Consider the following 23,306-nt stretch of genomic DNA (forward strand, 5'->3'; position numbering starts at 1 on the left):
TGAGCGCAGCGTTAGCACCGTGTTAGCGTCTCGTCTTTCTCCCGCGGTTGAGTTTGACGTTCACACGTCGCTCGTCTAATGAGCTACATTACATCGCTAACAGAGACGTGTGATCCATGTGTGATCCACGTGGGAAGTCTCTGTGAGCCGTAACCACTTCCTCCTCCTGTTACTTGATTAATGATGTCATTAAAAAACCTCCTCTCTTCTGCAGGATCGTGTCGTCGTGTCTCTGAGATACAGATAAAACCTGTGTTTGTCACACGGTTCCTGATGCTAACGTCGTCGCAGTGTTTATAACTGCAGCGTTAGCCGTCGCTCCACGCTGAGAGCGACGCTGCTTCTCTCCCTCATAATGACGCTGGAGTCTGAACCTTTCTCTGTTTGATAGAACGCCTCGTTTGCATTTTTTTTTTGAAGAGTACAGACATTATTCTTCACTCCTAAAAAGAAAATAATGTCGTTCAGATCACCATCAGATCTTCACCTCGCTTTGCAAAGGACTTGATGGTAATTACCAGAGGAAGACCGAGCTCAGAGAATCCACGCGAGGAGATAATGAGGCGCACAAAGGTGTCGCTTTAGCTGCTCTGTGACGCTAACGAGGAGATTCAACCTATGATTGTTGACTTGTTTGCCACCTAAACAGATGTTTCCCGCCAGTGTTGCAACCACTGCCTGCAGGTTGAAGATCCCTCTGTGATCTCCTCTCACACCAGCAGTTTAGCATCTTTTAGTATATTTTAGTCTCGACGATGATCTCTGATTTACACGACTTTACGTGAGTTTCAATCCACAAAGAAGAAGAGGCTGAATCGAACTATTTGGTCATGTGCAAAGTTATTGATTCTGTAATATTCACATTTAAGAAGCTGAAAAATGACAGAAACATGAAAATATTCACATTTAAGAAGATGAAAAATGACAGAAACGTGAAAATATTCACATTTAAGAAGCTGAAAAATGACAGAAACGTGAAAATATTCACATTTAAGAAGCTGAAAAATGACAGAAATGTGAAAATATTCACATTTAAGAAGCTGAAAAATTACAGAAAGTAGAAAATATTCACATTTAAGAAGCTGAAAAATGACAGAAACGTGAAAATATTCACATTAAAGAAGCTGAAAAATGACAGAAACGTGAAAATATTCACATTTAAGAAGCTGAAAAATGACAGAAACGTGAAAATATTCACATTTAAGAAGCTGAAAAATGACAGAAACGTGAAAATATTCACATTTAAGAAGCTGAAAAATGACAGAAACGTGAAAATATTCACATTTAAGAAGCTGAAAAATGACAGAAACGTGAAAATATTCACATTTAAGAAGCTGAAAAATGACAGAAACGTGAAAATATTCACATTTAAGAAGCTGAAAAATGACAGAAACGTGAAAATATTCACATTTAAGAAGCTGAAAAATGACAGAAACGTGAAAATATTCACATTTAAGAAGCTGAAAAATGACAGAAACGTGAAAATATTCACATTTAAGAAGCTGAAAAATGACAGAAACGTGAAAATATTCACATTTAAGAAGCTGAAAAATGACAGAAACGTGAAAATATTCACATTTAGGAAGCTGAAAAATGACAGAAACGTGAAAATATTCACATTTAAGAAGCTGAAAAATGACAGAAACGTGAAAACATTCACATTTAAGAAGCTGAAAAATGACAGAAACGTGAAAACATTCACATTTAAGAAGCTGAAAAATGACAGAAACGTGAAAACATTCACATTTAAGAAGCTGAAAAATGACAGAAACGTGAAAACATTCACATTTAAGAAGCTGAAAAATGACAGAAACGTGAAAATATTCACATTTAAGAAGCTGAAAAATGACAGAAACGTGAAAATATTCACATTTAAGAAGCTGAAAAATTACTGAAACAGGAACATTTGAGAAGTTTTACAGAATATTATTAACAGAATCTTTCTGATATCAAACCCTCACGTCTTTACTTTGAAAATGTCCGGTGTTGTTTCTGTGCAGAGACATTTTTCTAAATCAAAAACCATGATAATTATCTGTGTGGACACCAAAGCCATCGTCATCTTCGGGCATTGGTAAATAGTGTTTATTATTTCTGAAATTAACCAGATTTTAACAGACAACAAGACGAGTTTTCTCTGAGAGAAGGCTGCACTGAAACATGGTGCATATTTCTGACGTCTTGGGGCGTTAAATGAACTCACATTTCCAGCTCGGAAACCAAAATAGAATAGAAACGCTGCTACGTTTACCCTTTAAATCAGTCGTGCACTTAGCACCATTTCATTTTTTGACAAACAGGACACACAGTATCTATGACCGGTTATTTTGTTGCTATGACTTTCCGTGTTCCAAACTCTGGTCCCTGTGTTGTACCGTTAGCGCTGCAGCTCTGTCAGAGAGGTTATTTTCATGATCGTCTGACGCTTGACTGTTTCTGGAGGAGACGACGACGACAATGCAAACCAAAAACAAAACAAAGAGAAGACTGAAGGTCAGAGCGAGTGCCATGTGTCGCCCTCTTCACTCTGAAAGGCCTCAGTTTGTTGTGAATTGCAAATTGCGGCTCTTTAGAAACGACAGGGTTCTTGAGTGTCGAGCGGAGGCCATTAAGTGCCGGAGCGAGATGTTCTCTCAAAGACGAGGTCTTTAAAAAACATTCTTCTTTTTCAGGCTAATATTTTTTGATTGAAAAATGCACAGAGAAATATTTTGGATGTTATTTTCTTTTAGGTATAAAAGCGTCTTCTGACCTGAAGTTATCTTCAGAGAGGTGGAGGATCGGGGACAAACTGTTCCTCCGCAGGCTTCACAAAACTCACTTCTTCTTAAAGTCAAGTTTTCTTCACAATTTCTTTTTGCAGCCTTGTAGTAATTAAAGATGTTCAGAATAACGTGGAGAGGGGCCAGCGTCGCCTTTAGAAACCAGGAACTCTTTTTCACGGGTAAAGAGGACGTATGTGTGCTTTAGAGGAGCTGGATCAAGGGTCAGAAAGTACTTCAAACAGGAATAAAACAGTTAAACAGGTTGTATTTAAAGACGACACAAAGGCAGATCAGCAGAGTCGAGAGCATGTTTTTATCTACCTTTGATTGTATGTTAATGTAAGAGGTGCCGCTGTTAAACTTGGGCAGAGGTGATGCCGAGACATTCAGTCGCTCTTTACATTTAATTATCTTTCTTTTTAGTCTTTATCAATGTGTCATTGACTGAAAGGCTCTCGGCGTCTGTGGAAGTTGGTTTGAATGAAGTGAAGGTGTGGTGAAGATGGGTCACGCTGCATGAATGTAGACGCATGTTTTTATTCAAGCATCCACATCATCAGATAACAAGAGCAGCTCACGACACTCGAGTTGTGGCTTTTTCCCCGAGAACAAGATTCAAAATAGACGGAGAAAGCAATCGTTCAACCACAGGTTCAACCACTGGTTCAACCACAGGTTCAACCACAGGTTCAACCACAGGTGACCTCTGCGTACGCCGGAGCATCGTTTACAACCTCTAAACACTAGCATCTGTCCGTCAACCTAAGCCCAATTTATACTCCTGCGTAAAGTGTTCTACGTAGGTTACCCTTCTATGTCGACCGAGAGCCTCTGCGTCGCCTCCGGCTGCACTAAATATTTTTTAAGTGTCCGTCAAGGGACAACGGAGACGACGAGGGCTGTGATTGGTCCTCAGGACAGAGGACCGAGATAACGCTGCTCTGTTTATGTTTATACTCTACATGGCTAATTTCTCGCCTCAAATGATCCTAAAACTGCGTTCTGTGACACAGAAAAGTGAGAAACGACACCTGTTTCAATGTTATTCAGCTGCAACAACAACCAGGGTATCCGGGTATATTTTTGAGGATGTGATAACAGAACTACAACACAGAACTAATGGTCTAACTAATTTGTCCCAACACAGGTAGTCCACCTGTGTTCCCCGGTGACAATTTATCCAGCACCACTAGCTAGGGTGCTATGCGCGCACCGCGGTGTTACAGCTTAGCAAAGCAGCGGAGAAAACTTAATGAAAGCCCACAGCTAAGCCGAATTGGAAGTTCAACAATTTGTGGCTCCAAAATGTCTTTTGCCAGTATGGATTTGAAATGGGTCTTAAATTGTCTTCATTATGGTCTTAAAAAAGTCTTAAAAAGTCTTAAATTTGACTTGTGAAACCTGCAGAGACCCTGAACAACAACAACAGTCTTTCTCTATCACTGTAAGCACAACAACCTTGCGTAGCGACCCCTACTGATCGGGCGGGAAATTGCGGTGAGTATCCGTCTCCACGACTATGAAGTCTGGAGGCGTCTCCGTGGTTACGCAGTCAGAGAAGTTTAACGTGGCCTTAATGAAGACAGACGGTGAAACCTGAATGACGATGGAAATGGCAGCAAAGTAAACTTAGTGTTTGTCTCGTGTGTCGAGCGTTTTAAAAATAGAGAAAAGAAGAAGAAGAAGAATTGGACCGAGTGAATGTGTGAAAAACTGAAATATGTTTGGTTTGGCAGGTAGAAGATGAAGTTAATGAAGAGAAAGTGAAGCAGATGGTTTAGAAGTGCTGATGCACATATGTTTGCACACACACACACACACACACACACACACACACACACACACACTGGTGAGATAATGCTCTAAACACAAAAGTCAAACCTTCAGAACCTTGAGCTTTGAGCCTCTCAGCGATCACAGTTCTCTTCTCTCTGCAGCAGGAATCTTTCAGTACGAATCATTTGTTCCACTCTCTTTATCTTTAAATGATCACAGTGATCTGTGTTCACTGCTGTGTTTGTGCAAAACATAATCACATTTTGGGCTTTTCCTCACATAATTCTATCAGGCCTTTTTATTCTTTTTTCCTTTAGTAAATCAGCTTTTTCTGTTTCAGTTATTTTGAGGATCTGAAACACGTTAAACATGTGAATGTGATGGAGCCACAGTCAGAAAACACAGTTTCAAATGCTTTAAATCACTTATTAAGTTGTTTTTTTATTCATTCAAACATCATTTTCTCCATATTACAGTTTTGACGTTTGGGAAACATAATTGTCAGTATTTAAATGAGATTAAATGAGATTAAACGACGACACTTGAGTCAGTTCAGACTTGGCTCAGTTTACCTCTCTGCTCTTTATCACTTCAGCAGTTTAACTGGCAGAAAATAAAAGAATGGGCCAATTAGCGCTGCCATTTTTCACCCTGCTAATCATCTCTGCTCCTCCTCACATTTACACTAACTCCCCTGTCTCTCCTTAAATCCTCTTTAATCTGTTTCCCGTTAGCTCGTTAATTTCCCCGTGTGTTTTCCTGCTTTAGAGCGAATGAAAAGAGAGTGAAGCAATGTTTGTGTTTGTGGATGAGGACGTGATCCAGAGTGTGTGGTCTGAGCAGGAAGGTTCCACTTTGACAAACGTCCAGGTGTCGTTAGCGGAACCGCGGCTAACGACGGCTAACGACAGCAGGTCAGCGAGGGAAGGAAGCTCAGGCATCATCATCATCATCATCATCCTCCTTCTTCCTGCTCTCCATCGTCTAATGGAATAATGAGATCATTACAACAGTAATTGCTCTGATTCTCCTTTTCTTCTCCTTCTGCTTTTGACATCTGCAGAAATGAGCAAAGTGAAAGAGGGCAACGCCACGCCCTGAGTTTGAGCCTGAGTTTGAGCCTGAGTTTGAGCCTGAGTTTGAGTTTGAGCCAGAGTTTGAGCCTGAGCCAGAGTTTGAGCCTGAGCCAGAGTTTGAGCCTAAGTTTGAGCCTGAGTCTGAGTGTCTGAGCCTGAGTTTGAGTTTGAGTTTGAGCCTGAGCCTGAGCCTGAGCCTGAGCCTGAGCCTGAGCCTGAGCCTGAGCCTGAGCCTGAGCCTGAGTGTCTGAGTGTCTGAGTGTCTGAGTGTCTGAGTTTGAGCCTAGGCCTGAGTGTCTGAGCCTGAGTTTGAGCCTGAGTTTGAGCCTGTCTGAGCCCAAGTCTCAGCCTGAGCCCGAGTGTCTGAGTTTGAGCCTGAGTTTGAGCCTAAGCCTGAGTGTCTGAGCCAGAATGTCTGACCCTGAGTTTGAGTTTGAGTTCGAGTTTGAGTTTGAGCCTGAGCCTGAGCCTGAGCCTGAGCCTGAGCCTGAGTTTGAGCCTGTCTGAGCCCAAGTCTGAGCCTGAGCCTGAGTTTGAGCCTGAGTCTGAGCCTGAGTCTGAGTCTGAGTCTGAGCCTGAGCCTGAGCCTGAGTTTGAGCCTGAGTTTGATCCTGAGCCTGAGTTTGAGCCTGTCTGAACCCAAGTGTTTGAGCCTGAGTTTGAGCCTGAGCCTGAGCCTGAGTGTCTGAGCCCAAGCATCTGAGCCTAAGCCTGAGTCTGAGCCTGAGCCTAAATGTGTCTGGACCAGTCGTTTGCATTTGTCAAAATAAATCGTGGTGTGTAGAGTAGCTCAGAGTGATGTTAGGGTTGATTCATGGACCAATCAGAGAGGCCGACACACTTCCTCTCTCTCCTCTCTTTGTCTTTTTGAGCCGTGACCGTGTTCAAATGTTTAAGTGTGACTGGATCCATGGGCTGAGTCACCTTCCTACAAGACTACACCCAGCTCTGATTGCTTTTACAGTGTGTTAACAAGCGTGTGTGTGTGTGTGTGTGTGTGTGTGTTAGTCACAGAAATAGCTGCCAGCACATCAGCCTCCTTTGAGCTCATCACCGGATACTTCAGAGAACCAGAGATGAGATGAGATTAGGGATTTGGTTTGTCGAGAAGCCGTCAGATTGAATCGACACAACGCGTTTAGGCTGTGTGTTTTCATGTGTGTGTGTGTGTGTGTGTTTTCATGTGTGTGTGTGTGCGTTTGACTCTCACCACCACGCCTTTGGCCAATCATGCAAATATTTGCTTTATTCATTTCCCTCCTCATTCCCCAGGACACACACCCACACACACACACACACATGCATGTGCACACACACACACACACACACACACATATACATACACAGCACATGCATGTGCACACATTATACCAGAGGTGGTGATGGTGACTTTTAGTAAACAAGCTTTTGTATTTGTGTTTGTTCTCACAGACACGCTCACACACACGCTCACACACACACAAACACACACCCCCACACACACACACACACTCAAAGCTCAACAGTTCCACTGAAGTGTGTTTTCCTGCAGAAGAAGAGATTCTGTGATGTTTGTGAATCACTTTTTATTCACATGTTTAAATCTATTAGAACAAATGTTGCTGTTTTATTTTCTGCAAACCTCAGAGTGTGTGAGTTTGACACCAAAGTTAAAATTAGATCATTTTTCTGACGCAAAACTTGCAAAACGCAAGATATTTATTTTCTTTTTACGCAAAAAAAATTTGACACATTTACCCAGAAACGAGGCTCATTTTACTTTCTTGTTTGCAGTTCTTTGTGTTTTTGCTCTAATCGTTGTGTTTTAAGGCTGTTATGAGGACAGACTGCTGCGTCCACAAGGAAAATCTTGATTTTGTCCGTTAAACAACAGACTGACGTCAAATATCTTGATGTTCATTTTGTTTCCTGCAGTTTCGTCGATGTGTCAGAACAAATGTGTGATTTCTAAATATAAAGACAAGTTAAAAACATGTTCGTATTACATGTAGCACAAGAGGACAGAATGGATTTGTCTTCTGCTGATGGTCATGTGATATTATGTGTGTGTGTGTGTGTGTGCGTGACATCCTCACGTCGTCCTCCGTCTGCAGGATGAAGCAGAATCTGTGTCTGCAGAGCAAAGGTCACTGAGATCAAAGTGTTTTTGAAGCTGTATTATTAACTGTTTTTGTCAGGCCGGCGGCCATTTTAGACCAAAACAACAACAAAAAACACATTTTAATCAATAGGTGGAATGTGTTTTGTTTTGTGGTAACTGTCAGTCTTTAGTGAGGAGGCAGAGATCAAACCTCAGACCTGGAGAATAGACGACTGTCTGTCTCACAGTTTTGGCCTTTGTTTACGTCTAAATGTACGAGGGGATCTTGTTAATGCTGTGTCCACATATTAATAATAATAATAATAATAATAATAATAATATGTCTCACAGTTTTCAGCCATGTTTTCAGCAGCGTTGACGGTGCAGTCGACTCTTCTGTCGATATCTCACACAAACACACTTTAAAAAATCCCAACTATGGCTTTAAGCCCAGCAGAGCCCTGTTAGAGTTAATGAGCTATTGATTTGATGGGGGCCGAGTGAAGGGGCCCCGTTCTAAAGGCTTTGGTCATGCTAAATTATTAATGCTGATGCTGGGGCTAAATATAGCTCAGGTCCAGTGGTCACAAGGAGGAAGTCAAAAGCCAAGTTAGTCCTTCACTGCTGCTCTGATTGATTCTCTGATCTGTGTTCAGTTCCTTTATCAACGACACTGGAAATGAGAGGAGCTGTTTTTAAACATTTAAACGTGTGTGTGAGTCTGTGTGTGTGTGTGTTATGGATGAATTTTTGATCAGCTCTGTTGCTCTCGACACACAAAGTAAAGCAAAGCGAGGATTTTCCTCCTGCCGTTCCCCATGTTGTGTTTGTCACATTTCCCTGTTGTCGTGTCCACACTGAGCCGAGCTGCAGCGACAAACCCCCAAAGATGAGTTTAACTCAGATGTGTTCAGGATCTGCAGTGGCTCCTCAGACTGTATCAGGGTCTGCAGTGGCTCCTCAGACTGTATCAGGGTCTGCAGTGGCTCCTCAGACTGTATCAGGGTCTGCAGTGGCTCCTCAGACTGTATCAGGGTCTGCAGTGGCTCCTCAGACTGTATCAGGGTCTGCAGTGGTCTGTATCCACTGAATCCATGATGGACCAGACCATGTGAAGTCAGATCTGACTGAACATGGTCCAGAGTATGAGGAATAAAAGGCTGTTTGTGTTAGTCAGGAATGGAAGTGATCACTGTGACACTGGAGTCAAGTTTAGAGAAGACGTTTACATTTTTAAATAAACACATTATTTAAAATAAAATAAAATAATATCATATATGTTGAACTTTTTTATATTGATAAAATATAAAAAAAGGCTTGCGTGCTAGGGTAAGTTTAGAGAAGAAAAATGACAGGGATTTGTGATCAGGTTATTATCATAAGATCTAAGAGTGGCTTTACATTTTTAAATAAACTAAACTAAAATATACAATATATATTGAGCGTTTATTTATATTAATACAGAATAATTGATTAGAAAATGATATTGCAATAATGATAATGAAACGATGGGTCCATAATAGTGTTTTAAAATCATAACTGACAATGTGTTGTTTTGTTCATTTCAAGACACACAAAAAAAACTGAATCAACACAAAGTAAAACAACCTTTATTTATTTTTTTACCCTGTTATTTGATTATTGGATGATTTGCTGTCAGTGTAATAACCCAGAATAAAGCATCCTCAGTGTGGTGTTGACAGACAGTGAAAACATCAGAATATCATGTCCTCTCTCCTAATGACTGCACTTCTGTCCTCTCGTCCTCTACATAACTGCGTTTGTCCTCGGGCTAAAGTTGGACAGACTGACGTTTGCTTATGACACGTGTCACATCGCTGTGAGTCCATCATCAGCGTCAGTCACAGCCTCGTCCTCTTCCTCGTCCTCTGTCGTCACTCACAATAATCACCTCTGTTCATTCTCCACATTAATGTATATTTAAAGCAAGCAGGCTTCATTTGTCAGGTGTGTGTGTGTGTGTGTGTGTGTGTGTGTGTGTGTGTCTGCACATGTTTACATAATAATCTAACTTTATTATTTAAATCATGTTTTCAGCCTCATTCATTCATGTGTTTGCACAGCAGTGTCACACTTTGTGTTGTTTGTCCTCTCTGACACATGTGGATTAGCTCCATGTCTTGTGATTCGCTTCATGCAAGTATTTGTGTGTGTGCGTGCATGCATGTGTGTGTGCATGTGCGTGCATGTGTGTGTGTGCATGTGTGTGCGTGTGTGTGAGTGTCTTAAGTTTATGTCACGTTGCTCTGAGCTCTGCTGCTGGACTCTGTGAAGTGAAACGAAGTGACACAATGGTGGTTTCAGAGACTGGGGCAGTGTGTGTGTGTGTGTGTGTGTGTGTGTGTGTGTGTGTGTGATGCACATTTTTGCGTAACACAGCAAGAGAATCCCAGATGCCTCACTGTAACACTGTACAGTAAACCTCTCTCTCTCTCTCTCTTCACTCACTGACCTACATTTCTGCAGCTTTCACTCTTCTTCTTCTTCTTCTTTTTGCCTGTGGCTTCAGAGACTTTAACACCATCATCATCATCATCATCATCATCATCATGGTCTCATTCAGCCAGTCACATCCTCGACCTCTCTCTCGTCCAATTGTATCACCAGGAAAGCACTCAGTAAGAGACGGAGGAGGAGCTCTACTCACGCAGCTGTAACATGAAACAAGAGTGTAAAATAATAGAGATGTGATTCTTTGTGTAGTTCACGATTCCATTCAAAATTGAATCTCGATTCAAAAATTGATGCGATGCATAGTGTTAAGGCAAATGATGGCATCAAAACAATAGAGTTTGTATAAGATAATGTGATAATGTGATCACACAAAGGCAAACTTAAGACAAAAGTTAACATTTATTCATTCAAAACACAAATAAAAACTTACTTACTGTACAACAAAAATAACTTGCAATAACTTTTTCTCCCAGAAGTTACAAAAATAAAATGATTTTTGAAGTTCATGAATCGATTCAGAATTGTGGACGATTAGATTTGTGATTCTTTTGTGAATCGATTCCCCCCGACACTGTAAAATAAGTGTGAAATTGTCATTTTTCTACTGCGTTCTCTGTTACATGAGGTTCACAGTGAGAGGGTGAAAGGTCAAAGGTCATTAGAGTCATTTTTAAATATTACCTCTCCTCTCTGAACACACACATCCACCTGCAAAAGATGCAAAGATTTAAGAGTGAAAATCTGTTTATGTTTAACGCTCAGTGATGAATTCTTACACCACACACACACACACACACACACACACACACACACACACACACACACACACACACACACACACACACACACACACACACACACACCTAATTACCCCCCCCCCCTTGTGTTTCTATATGAACACATGAATCCGGACGTCAGGAGAAAGAATTGAAGCTTTTGAAAATTCTTTGAAGCTTCACCAGCTTCTTTTTCCTTCTTGTTATCAAAGCTGTCTTTGTCTTTGTAGGCCACATGAATGTGTGTGTGTGTGTGTGCAGGTTTCACTGTGTGTGTGTGTGTGTGTGTGTGTGTGTTCCACCATATACCATACTATAGTGATTTGTGAAGCGAGGACAGTGGGTGATAAAGGTGGGGGTTTGTTGCCGCCTGTCAAAAAAGCTTGATACGTTTAGCTTTAGCTGATTTAAATCTGTTATTTGTTCCACTTTTGTCCACTTGTTAAAGGTTTAAAATGTGAGGTTATTTTAAAAAAAGTGCATGTTCTTCACTTGCCCTTTAACAATGTTCACGACTATGATTTAGTTCCTCACATGTAGATGATTCACCTCAGGGCACAACAAAAATCTAAAATATACACAGAACGTCCTTGTTTTTCTGCATGGCCTTGTTTTACAAAGTGTGTGTGTGTGTGTGTGTGTGTGTGCTAGAATGTGTAGGATGACACACTTTCATTTGTTCCTAGCATCCTTTAGCCTCTCATACCCATTCAAACTCACGAGCACACAGCGCCCGGAATCAAACCCTCGACCTTCCAGTTTAAAAGACGCCTCGAGCTCCCGCTCGTCCACCGTCGTATACGTGACCACGCACTCGAGCTCTTTAACGCGTCAACGGCGTTTAACGGCATCAGCGTTTACGCACGGCGCGTCTCCACGACGACTGACCGGAAAAAGACGCGCGTGACGTCATGTTTACGTAAAAAAATTAGTCTCTAAAGTAACTCTAACCTTTAAAAACAGACACACACATACACAGTACACATTTGTTAGAGCTGCTCTTTTCCTTTAATAAACAGACCGCTCCAGTTCCACTGTAGGCTAACGTTAACGGAGCTAAAAGGAGCTAATGCAGCTAACGGAGCTAACTGGTAAACGGTGCCTGGACTCCGGTGTCGCGGCACGTAAACGTGACGTCACGCGCGTCTTTTTCCAGTCAGTCGTCATGGAAACGTGTCAAGTGTTAAGCTATTGCACAGCGCTAACCCTAAACCTTCACAAATCAACTAAATGAACTCAAATATAAATGCAAACCCACGTGAACCTTAAAGCTGCAGTACGCAGGATGAGGAAAACTCTTTCACTGAGCAGCAAAGACAAAGTCATCTCATAAATGACACATTAGAGCTGCAACTAACAATTATTTTCGAAATCAATTAATCTGTCGATTATTTTCTCGATTCATTGATGAATCATTTGGTCCATAAAATGTCGTTGATCAGTGTTTGTCAAACCAGGAAATGATGATGTTCTCGAAAGTCTTGTTTTTAATAATTTCTTTGTTTATTTGGAGCAAAGAAACAAAGACAATATTCACATCTAAGAAGCTGAAACAATCAGAAATCTGGTTTTAATCATGAAAAAAGCTTCAAAACGCTTATCGATTATCAAAATAGTTGGCGATTAATTTAGTAATCGATTAATAATAGATTCATCGTTGAATCGTTTCACTTCTACAATATTCACACATTAACACACATTAACATGTCATCTGTCCTGTTTATTGTTAGACGTTTATTTCCTTGCTGTTGCTGCAGCGTTCCGTCGCTCCAGGATCTACATTTCCACGGACGATTTTCTCAATGAATCGATCGTCGTGTCTCGGTCAGACTGTTCAGAGTTGGACGACTGAAGGTCAAAGAACGTCAGAGTCTTTAGAAGTGGACGGTTGTGTAGCGAGTGTGTCGGTGTGTGTCGGTGTGTGTCAGTGTGTGTCGGAGGCTGTGGAGAGGTCAACTGTAATCATTCTATAAGAAAGTGATTTGTTTCTGTTGAAAACACACAGACATTGACCCTGGAAACACCTGAAGGAGCTGTGTGTGTGTGTGTGTGTGTGTGTCTGTGTGTGTGTCTGTGTGTGTTCTGTTAACACACACACAGACACACACACATGCAGATTGGCTGACATACTGTAGGTGTGTGTGTGCTCGTGTGTCTTTGTCTCTGTTTCTGTCTGCCTTCATTTCCATTTAATATAGGATGAGGGGGTGGGGTGTGTGTGTGTGTGTGTGTGAGGGGGGGGGGGATGGGGGGGGGGGGTGGAGTCCAGGTTGAAAAGTGCGATATGTATTTATGTTTCTCTGTATGCCGTTGCTAAGCAACAGCGAGAACGAGGGATATTTACAGTTAATAAAAACTGAGTGACATTAGCTCTGGTATTAGGTAAAGAGTCGCAGTGCTTTAAGATCAGAGGAGGAAGATGAGAGTGTGTGTGTGTGTGTGTGTGTGTCTGATGTGTCTGGTGTGTGTGTGTGTGTGTGTGTGTGTGTGTGTGTGTGTGTGTGTGTGTGTGTGTGTGTGTGCGTGTGTGTACATTATAATTGCTCGCTCAGGCTCGTCTTTGTTGGTTTTTCTGTGCGTTTGTTTCTTGTTTGTCCAAAAAGCCTGTGCATTAGCTTTGGCCTTGTCTATTATATCTGTGTGTGTGTGTGTGTGTGTGTCGCAGTGGCGCTTGTGCTAACACACACACACACACACACACTGAATGTTTGTGTTTAAATAATGAGCTTCCATCCATGCCATTGTCTGAATGTATGCACCATGTGTGTGTGTGTGTGTGTGTGTGTGTGTGTGTGTGTGTGTGTGTGTGTGTGTGTGTGTGTGTGTGCGTGCGTGTGCGCGCCGGTTCATTTTTGTTATTGTACCAACATGAGGTTTTAAAAAGTGTTCGACCTGCTTTGTGCAGACATATCTGTATATACTGTATATTTACTGTATATATAACAATGTATACATATGGTATATATATGTTCTCTTGTCTGTCTGTGTGTGTGTGTGTGTGTGAGACACCGGTTAATTTTTATCGTCACTTTTTAAATCATGAGGTTTTAAAAAGTGTTCGACCTGCTTTGTGTAGACATGTCTGTATATATGTGTGTATATATATGTATAAATGTATATATGTTATATACATGTTGTCTTTTGTGTGTGTGTGTGTGTGTGTGTGGCTGCTGGATGAAAACAATGGAGTGTGTGCATCAGTTAAATCTTCCCCACGGGGGAGGGGAAGCTTTTTCATTTATGTTCCTCGTGCTCATGAAGATATAAACTAAAGATTCAGACGTCCTTTCAAATTATATTCTGCTCTGAATGTGTTATTTTGACAAATATAACCATGTAATTATATTTTTTTTTAGTTTTTTCTACATATATATTTCATGTCATATATTTCCTCCCTATGGTCACATGTGTTGTGGTCTTAAACACAGCGTCACAGTGTGTTAATAAGAACATGTTCTCTGTTTCTCCACAGGCTTTGAAAGCATCTTGGAAGGTTTGTTTGGGCCAGGACTAGTCAAAGATATCACAGTATTCCAAGGTAAATATGCACTAAGATAACACACACACACACACACACACACACACATAAATATATACACATATATAGTCACATTGAGTGACTGCAGCTGCTCGGAGCTCATTCACGGTCAAAGCAGCGTGACCAACACAAACCAGTTGCTCTGCTATCGTGTGTTTTAACAAAGGTGAAGGTCGTGATGACGTCACAGCTGATCCTCACAGATTAACAACAAACACACTCACCGTTGTAAAAAATCGTATATTTCGTTCTTCGCGTCTCACGGCGTCAGATTAAGCTCCGGTCCAACGTCCACGGTGAAGAGTTTGAGATTTTAAAGACTGAATCTAAATAGATTCAAACCTCTGCGAGATAAGTTTACGGCGTCTAAAACGACCGTCTTCAGCGTCACCTGGACGTCAAACACACAAAGACGCTGTGACAGGATGAATCATGTCTTCACCTGTGACTGTGACACTGACGCTGTGTTCACACTGACGTCTGAATAAGAACAAAAATCACCTTATCTTATTATTATTTAACAATATCTTATTTAACAATAGTCAAACAGGAGTCAATCAGAAGAGTGAGCTGCTGCTACAGGAACCTGAATTAAAGACACTGGAGTGTTTCTATGGAGGCCCAGTAGGGACATGATGAGGAAGTGAATTTGGGAAAAGTAAAAATGTTCAATCGCAAGATTCCACAAAAGTGCAGAATTCACACGATGAATTCATTCAAAAATGAAATAAATCAGTGTTTCCTTTCAGAGCGCTGATTTTATTTGTGTGTGTGTGTGTGTTTGTGTGTGTGTGCGTGTGTGTGTGTTTGTGTTGACCTAAATAGATGTAAGATAACAAAAGCACATCTCTGCTTCTTTTCTCTTTTCCACGACAAATTCCACGACTCTCTCTATGTTTGTTTTAGTTTAAATGTTTTCAGCCAAGAAAAAGGGACAGTTTATTTCCCACTTAAATATATATATATATATTTATATATATATTATTTATTGATAAAAAATAAATAGATTAAAATGATAAGTGTTATAGCAGAATTTTAACCATATTTATGGTCCGTTTCATTGTTTCTAACACATATAAATGTCCTTCAATTAAGCCTAAATAAAACAGATATTATCTGAAATGAAAGTCAGATCAGTGTTTTAAATCCAGATGACATGTTTGTTTTGTATTTATTGTCCCTTTATATCCACATTATCTCATAAATACTGAACTCTGTATATCACACAGAAATCTAGATGTGATGATGTTTCTCAGCTCAGGGTCAAACTCACCTAAACACCAGCTCCTCCTCCTCCTCCTCCTCCTCCTCCTCCTCCTCCTCCCATCTCAGATAAAAGGAGGTCAACATGGCGTCCTGGAGTCATGTGACCCCCTCCCCCACCAACTTAAGGCATTTTTAGAATATTTCCAATATTTCCACTCATACTTCACACTTCATGCACACGGTGGACACACACACACACACACACGCACACACACACACACACACACACACACACAAAAACACACACACGCACACACACTTTGACAGAAAAACTAAAATGTGTGTTTGATAAATCATGAATCATAAATCATCAGCCTGCAGTAGCTGCTCTCATCGCTCTACACATCACTGAGTAGTGATTTCCAATATTTCCCAGAATTCCACTCAAGAGACGCGGCACAATATTGTTGATCGAGCTGTCGGAGAATGAGCCGTTATGTGCAGTTAAGATAATATCTGTATTATATATATATAATAACATGTGTGGATATAAAGCTGCTTTATCTCTAAAGAAGTGATGTTTTAAACACAGTTTTTCTGATTCCATGCATTTCTTTTAATAGTTATTTATAAAATGTTAAATGTATAATATCTAGTCTATTTCTAATGTATTCAGTATAACAGATATGATGAATATTTGAAGATTTGTGACTTTGATGCAGCAGAGTGAACAGTTTACAAAGTGTCACACACTTCATTCACACTCTGAAATAACATGAAATAACTATTTAACCTCAACCATTCACTGAATTACAGAATTTTACAATTTAATAAAAACAAAAATACAATAAAACTAAATAGAATAAACAGAGCCTCATTATTCAGGTTTCTGTAAATATGAAAGAAAGAAAATGTTTCTTGTTGTTTTTCACCAGAGTTAGAGAAAACATGTTGCTATGGAAACAATGAGCTGAAGAAATAAGTGCATGGAAATGCACAAATGCAGCCAGTTAAAGATTCATGTAAACACACGCACACGCACACACGCACAAACACACACACACACAGCTAATTGGCGTCTTCTCAGGGATATTGTGATATCGTAGGTGTCTCGACCGCAGGGTTCAAGCACGGCTGACCTTTGACCTTTTCATTAGAGCGAGAGGAAGAGATAAAATAGACTGTGACACCATGGGACAACACACACACACACACACACACACAGTCACAGTAGTGTAGGTTGTGTCTGAACAGCAGCTCTATAACCTCATCAGATTTGTAATAAAAATAATAATAATAATAACAATAATAACAGCAGTGATCTTAAAGGCAGATTATTATCTTCTTACTTTACCTCAGTGTAAAAAGAACAATGATCACAGCTGTGGTTAAAATAATTATGAGAGAATTATCTGCTGATATCACGACGCATGGATTTAAACGCCTTTTTTCTTTTTAGTCCAAGTTTCTCCTGGATTATATTTAAGTTTTAAGTGATATGTGTATAATATATGTGTATGTGTATATATATATATATATATATATATATATTCTCAGCAGGGTCAGAGTTGTGGTTGAAATGCAAACATCTCTGTGCGTTGACCTCGTTGACCCTGAGCTGTGCTCACTGTCACTGAGGATCAGTCCTGACTGAACCTGCTTCCTGTTTTTCTAACACAGATTGTGAACCAGAGGAAGTCTCTGACTGGTCCTTGGACGACGACTGTCTCTTCTGCTGCTTAAGACCTGAAAGAGTCAAGGTGAGAGAGAGAGAGAGAGAGAGAGAGAGAGAGAGAGAGAGAGAGAGAGAGAGAGAGAGAGAGAGAGAGAGAGAGAGAGAGAGAGAGAGAGAGAGAGAGAGAGAGAGAGAGAGAGAGAGAGACATGGTCTAATACAGGGTTTACTGGAAAACAACAGAACAACTGGGTTTAAAGTACATACAGTATATATATATATATATATATATATATATATATATGGTACTATACACAACAACAATGAGGCTTCACAACAACATTCATAAAGCTCCTCAACCAAATTCAACAAAACAAAACACAACACCCCCCCACACACACACACACACACACCCTTGTGTTTTTCAACCATCACAGGCTTGACCTCAATTTATGAAAGGAATGTGCCATAATGATTTGGAGGTGTGTGTGTGTGTGTTTGGGGGGGGGGGGCATGTTTTCCTCCGTGGTTAAAAAAGTGATTGCAGCAGAATAATAATGAATTTATCGTTAAACTTTAACATAGATGTTCATTTGCATATGTGCATGTTGGTTTTTATGTGGGAGACGTTGCTGTGTGTCAATAACTCTGTTCTAATCACCAGCACAGAGACACAATCAGCTTTTCCAAACAACAACAACAACAACAACAACAACAACAGAGACAATAATCAGTTATTGTTTTATTCCATAGAAACGAGCACAGTTCAAAGTGTTTCTCAAGTGACAAGAAGACAGAAACACAACGTTCAGCTTGGATTTGAATGGAGTTCAATGAGTAAATGTAAATAAATGATTGTAATAATGATTAAATCTTTGATATAAACATGGACAAAAACCTTAAAATGATCAGAATCAGAATCAATGAAGAAAATACAGAGTTGAGCTCAATTCTTTTCACTAACATTTACTGAAACTCTCTTTAATTGATCATAAAGTCACTCAAACTCATGATGATAAAAAATAGTTTAAATTAATTGATTAAAGATGAATTAACATGCCGCATCGAAACAGATTTAAATAACAATGTCGTCGCTGTCACTCAAACCGTTGCGTGAAACAGTTTTTTGGGATGTTTCCCGTCCTCGTCTTTATTTCTGGAGTGTGATGGTTCAGAAGTGAACGGGGGGTAAAACCAAGGAGGGAAGGAAGTAGGAGGGAGGAGGGAGGAGGGAGGAGGGAGGGAGCATCCTTCCCTCTGCACACAGACTTGTTTTTGGACTTGACCTCTGTGTGACCTCCAGGTCGACCATCTGTCCCCCCCCCCCCCCCCCCACTGCCTCCATCTGTCGCTGTGTGTCTGTCTTTACTCTGGTGTTAATAAAACCACAGAAACCACGTCATCACAGAGAGGAAAAACATCTCCATCATATCAATGAAGATTAGAGCAGATCTGCTCTGATTGGTCAATAATGATGTGTTTGCTAATGAAGGTGAATTTTGAAGCAGACTTAATTATATTCCTCTGATCGGTCAATACAATTTTCATCTTTTATTAATCTGTCAGGGCTTGAAGGCTTTTCTCTCTTTCCCTGTTATTATCAGAGTCTGCTGGTTGGTCAAATGCCAGAGGAGCTTCAGAAGGTTCAGGAGGTTCAGGAGGTTCAGGGGGTTCAGGAGTGTTAGGAGGTTCAGGAGGTTCAGGAGGTTCAGGAGGTTCAGGAGGTTCAGGGGGTTCAGGAGTGTTAGGAGGTTCAGGAGGGTTAGGAGGTTCAGGAGGTTCAGGAGTGTTAGGAGGTTGAGGAGGGTTAGGAGGTTCAGGAGGTTCAGGAGGTTCAGGAGGTTCAGGAGGTTCAGGGGGTTCAGGAGTGTTAGGAGGTTCAGGAGGGTTAGGAGGTTCAGGAGGTTCAGGAGCTTCAGGAGATTCAGGAGGGTCATGAGGTACAAGTGCTTCAATCGCTTCAGGAGGGTTAGGAGGTTCAGGATCTTCAGGAATTACAGGAGGGTAAGGAGGCTTCAGGAGCTTAAGGAGCTTAAGGAGGTTCAGGAGCTTCAGGAGGTTCAGGAGGCTTCAGGAGGTTCAGGAGGTTCAGGGGGTTCAGGAGTGTTAGGAGGTTCAGGAGGGTTAGGAGGTTCAGGAGGTTCAGGGGGTTCAGGAGTGTTAGGAGGTTCAGGAGGTTCAGGAGGGTTAGGAGGTTCAGGAGGGTTAGGAGGTTCAGGAGCTTCAGGAGCTTCAGGAGATTCAGGAGGGTCATGAGGTACAGGTGCTTCAATCGCTTCAGGAGGGTTAGGAGGTTCAGGATCTTCAGGAATTACAGGAGGGTAAGGAGGCTTCAGGAGCTTAAGGAGGTTCAGGAGGTTCAGGAGCTTCAGGAGGTTCAGGAGGCTTCAGGAGGTTCAGAAGCTTCAGGAGATTCAGTAGCTTCAGGAGGCCCAGGAGCTTCATGAGCTCCAGGAGTTTCAGGAACTTCAGGAGGGTTAGGAGGTTCAGGAGCTTCAGGAGCTTCAGGAGGTTCATGAGGTACAGGTGCTTCAATCGCTTCAGGAGGGTTAGGAGGTTCAGGGGGTTCAGGAACTTCAGGAATTACAGGAGAGTAAGGAGGTTCATGAGGTTCATGAGGTACAGGAGCTTCAGGAGCTTCAGGAACAGGAGCTTTTACCCTGACATTATATATCTGTGATTATATTCTACACATGTGGCTGCGTTACAGCGCCACATACAGGCCTGACATGTGTACTACAGCCTTAAGAGGGATTTGGGTTTGAGACTAAACGGCAATTAAAGCTGCGCGGAATAGAAAGATGGCTGCCGTCGTACAAACACCGTTAATTACACTTCTGACATGTTTGTTTGACGGTGAATGAGTGACATGGAGACGCTTCGCTGTGCTGTTGTTATTCACTGTATCTCTGTAGCGATGACAAGTCCACGTTTGTGATTCAGATTTCTACCAATTCTGACTTTATGCAATTAAAGATGTGAGGTTTTCTTAAATAAGCCTGAATCCTTGTGTATCAGGACTGTTTCCTCTGGTCTCTGTGTTGTACGTGAAGATTAAAATCATGGACATCAGTTAGCGACAGATTCACCACAATCTTTACAGTTTCACAAGACAATGACAACCTTTAATGAAGTCATCAACGGCTCTAATTATTATACGGCTGTTACTAATCTGCACTAATGAATATGGCTGTTATTTTTAAATCATCTGCATTTATAATGGGATTGTATTTACTGAAATGATCAGACTGTGTTGACACCAGAGATGAAATTAATCATCGATGAATCAGTTTGAAGCTTTTTTTCATGATTAAAACCAGATTCTGCTTGTTTCAGCTTCTTAAATGTGAATATTGTCTTCGTTTCTTTGCTCCACATGAACAAAGAAATCATTGAAGATTAGAGTTTTTATGGACCAAACCATTCATCGATTGTGAAAATAACGGTTAGCTTCAGCTCGAGTTGCCACCACGAGATGTTCCACAATGAGCACAGTCAGAGAACGGAGATCATCTGCATGTTCCTGCACTTTTATTTCACGGAAGAAGATGTAAACACCTGTGTGTGTGTGTGTGTTTGTCTCTGCAGGAGCAAAGTGCAGAGAAGGTTGGCTGCAGCCAGGAACCTGAGTCTGAGAGTGAAGACCTGAAACCAGAGAGGATCACACGGCTGGAGAGACAGGCCCAAGACTTCCTCAATGCTGTGTTCCACAGGAAAGGTAGAACACACACACACACACACACACACACACACACACACACATTCTTGTACTTGCTGCATACTGAGGACCAGCATTTCCACTTTATAAATCAACACAATTACAAATATCTACTTCATGAACGACATCTACAAGGAACTACTGTTTGCAGTACCATAAAATGTCTGCAGGTGGAGCCCCAGAGCAAAAAGGGCTGGAAAACTTTTTCGATTTTATTATATTTTTTTAATTTTTGGTCCAAAATTTTACAAAAACGTCATACTATACTATGTCTTCCGAAATTTGAAAAAAAAATTGACCCAAAATTTGAAAAAGAAAGTTGACACAAAATTTGAAACTAATTTTTTACCCAAAATTTGAAAAAAAAAAATTTGACCCAAAATATTTGGTCCAACATTTGACAAAAACGTCATTCTATACTATGTCGTCCAAAATTTGAGAAAAAAATTTGACCCAAAATGTTTGGTCCAAAATTTAACAAAAAAAAAATTGGATCCAAAATTTAACAAAAAAAAAATTGGATCCAACATTTGAAAAAAAAATTTGGTCCAAAATTTGAAAAAAAAAAATTTGGTCCAAAATTTGAAGAAAAAAAAATTTGGTCCAAAATTTGAAAAAAAAAAATTTGGTCCAAAATTTGAAAAAAACAAATTTGGTCCAAAATTTGAAAAAATAATTTTGGTCCAAAATTTGAAAAAAAAATTTGGTCCAAAATTTGAAAACAAAAAATTGGTCCAAAATTTGAAAAAAAAATTTGGTCCAAAATTTGAAAAAAAAAAATTATGGTCCAAAATTTGAGAAAATTATGGTCCAAAATTTGAGAAAATTATGGTCCAAAATTTGAGAAATCACTTCCTGAGGAAGTGATTTCAATGAAAACAAAGTGAGGACCGGCCAAAATTTCCTCACTTTGTTGGTTAAAAACCCTCACTGGTCCTCAGTATGCCGCAAGTACAAGAACACACACACACACACACACATGTACCCACGCACGCACACACACACAGTTGTTAGCTCATTAGCACATCCCCTCTGGTCATGAATAACTTGAGTGTATTTCAAACAGGTTAAGCCAGAAAATTTGGTTAATCCCCATGAGAAATCAAAACCATTTTAATGTAATGTGACACCTATAGTGAAGCTCACTATGTCACAATGTTCAGAATTACATTTCATTATTTTCCATATGTGCTGGAGTCCAACGCTGACCAATTAAAGCTCAGGGAAAGTCTTTTAAAATCAGGAAAATGACCAAATTTATCATCATATGGCTTTTTCTTTTTCATAATCTACTGAAAATTAAACTTTAACTCTCCTCATGTTGGCTGTTTTAAAGGTTACTGAATTACAGGAGAATAACAGTGAATGTGAATTGTGTGGACGAGGTCAGACACGTTATTATTATTTTTAGGGAAATATCTCTAAAACAAAATGTGGGCTCTGTCTTTCTGCAATATTCTAATTATCAAGGACAGATGGTTAAGAAAGTCTTGCTCTATATGACCTTATATATTATAAAAGAACAGTGTTGATCTTAAATACCATCACTTTGAAATATCTATAGTGTGTTTTATCTAAAATAAATACATAAAGATGAAGCTTTATCACTTCTATGAAGCTTTTAAAGGCAGTTAGACTGAGTCTTTCAGGGTTTCTCATCATCATCATCATGTGAGTCTGTCAAAGACGTTGCTGCCCTGAAGTTCCTGTAGACCTTAAAGTGCTTCACATCTGTGTCAAAGACGATGACCTACTTCTGTGACCTGTGCCAGCAATGACGTGATCACAGCGTGAGGTCGTGTGGGAAACTCTCAGGAAACTTTCTCTCTTTTTTCCCTTCGTATATAATCATCAGATACCTTTGCTGGATTTTTGGAGGGCGGAGACTTTTAAAAATAGAACCAGATTCATCATCTGTGAGAGTCGCCCGTACACAACATCCTCAGGGAAAACGTCGCCGTGCGGGAGACGACGAAAATACACGAGCGCAGCCCAAATTATCAAGGATTAGCTTCCTAAAAGTTGATCGAGGAGGAGGAGGAGGAGGAGGAAGAGGAGGAGGAGGAGGAGGAGGAGGAGGAGGAGGAGGAGGAGGAGGAGGAGGAGAGTGTGATGAGGAGTTAATGACACTCAGGATTAAACTGCAGCAGTTTTACATAATTAGTCACATGAGGATTTGGGCGTAAATGTTGAGCCAAATATAAAAGTGCTGTATGATTAAT

General features: G+C 40.5%; 1 protein-coding gene across 1 annotated transcript in view; it reads left to right on the plus strand.

The window, feature by feature from the left end:
- The window catches only part of lcor (ligand dependent nuclear receptor corepressor), a gene marked incomplete at both ends in the record, with an annotated part of 68,020 nt that overhangs the window by 26,087 nt on the left and 18,627 nt on the right, over positions 1–23,306 (plus strand). The window contains 3 exons of the mRNA XM_083909258.1: positions 14,421–14,486; positions 17,373–17,452; positions 20,955–21,084. Of these exons, the coding sequence (XP_083765384.1) occupies positions 14,421–14,486; positions 17,373–17,452; positions 20,955–21,084 (276 nt within the window). The remainder of the gene's footprint in view (positions 1–14,420; positions 14,487–17,372; positions 17,453–20,954; positions 21,085–23,306) is intronic.

The sequence above is a fragment of the Microchirus variegatus genome (assembly GCF_963457635.1).
Source record: "Microchirus variegatus genome assembly, chromosome: 23".
In the NCBI taxonomy this organism is placed as follows: domain Eukaryota; kingdom Metazoa; phylum Chordata; class Actinopteri; order Pleuronectiformes; family Soleidae; genus Microchirus; species Microchirus variegatus.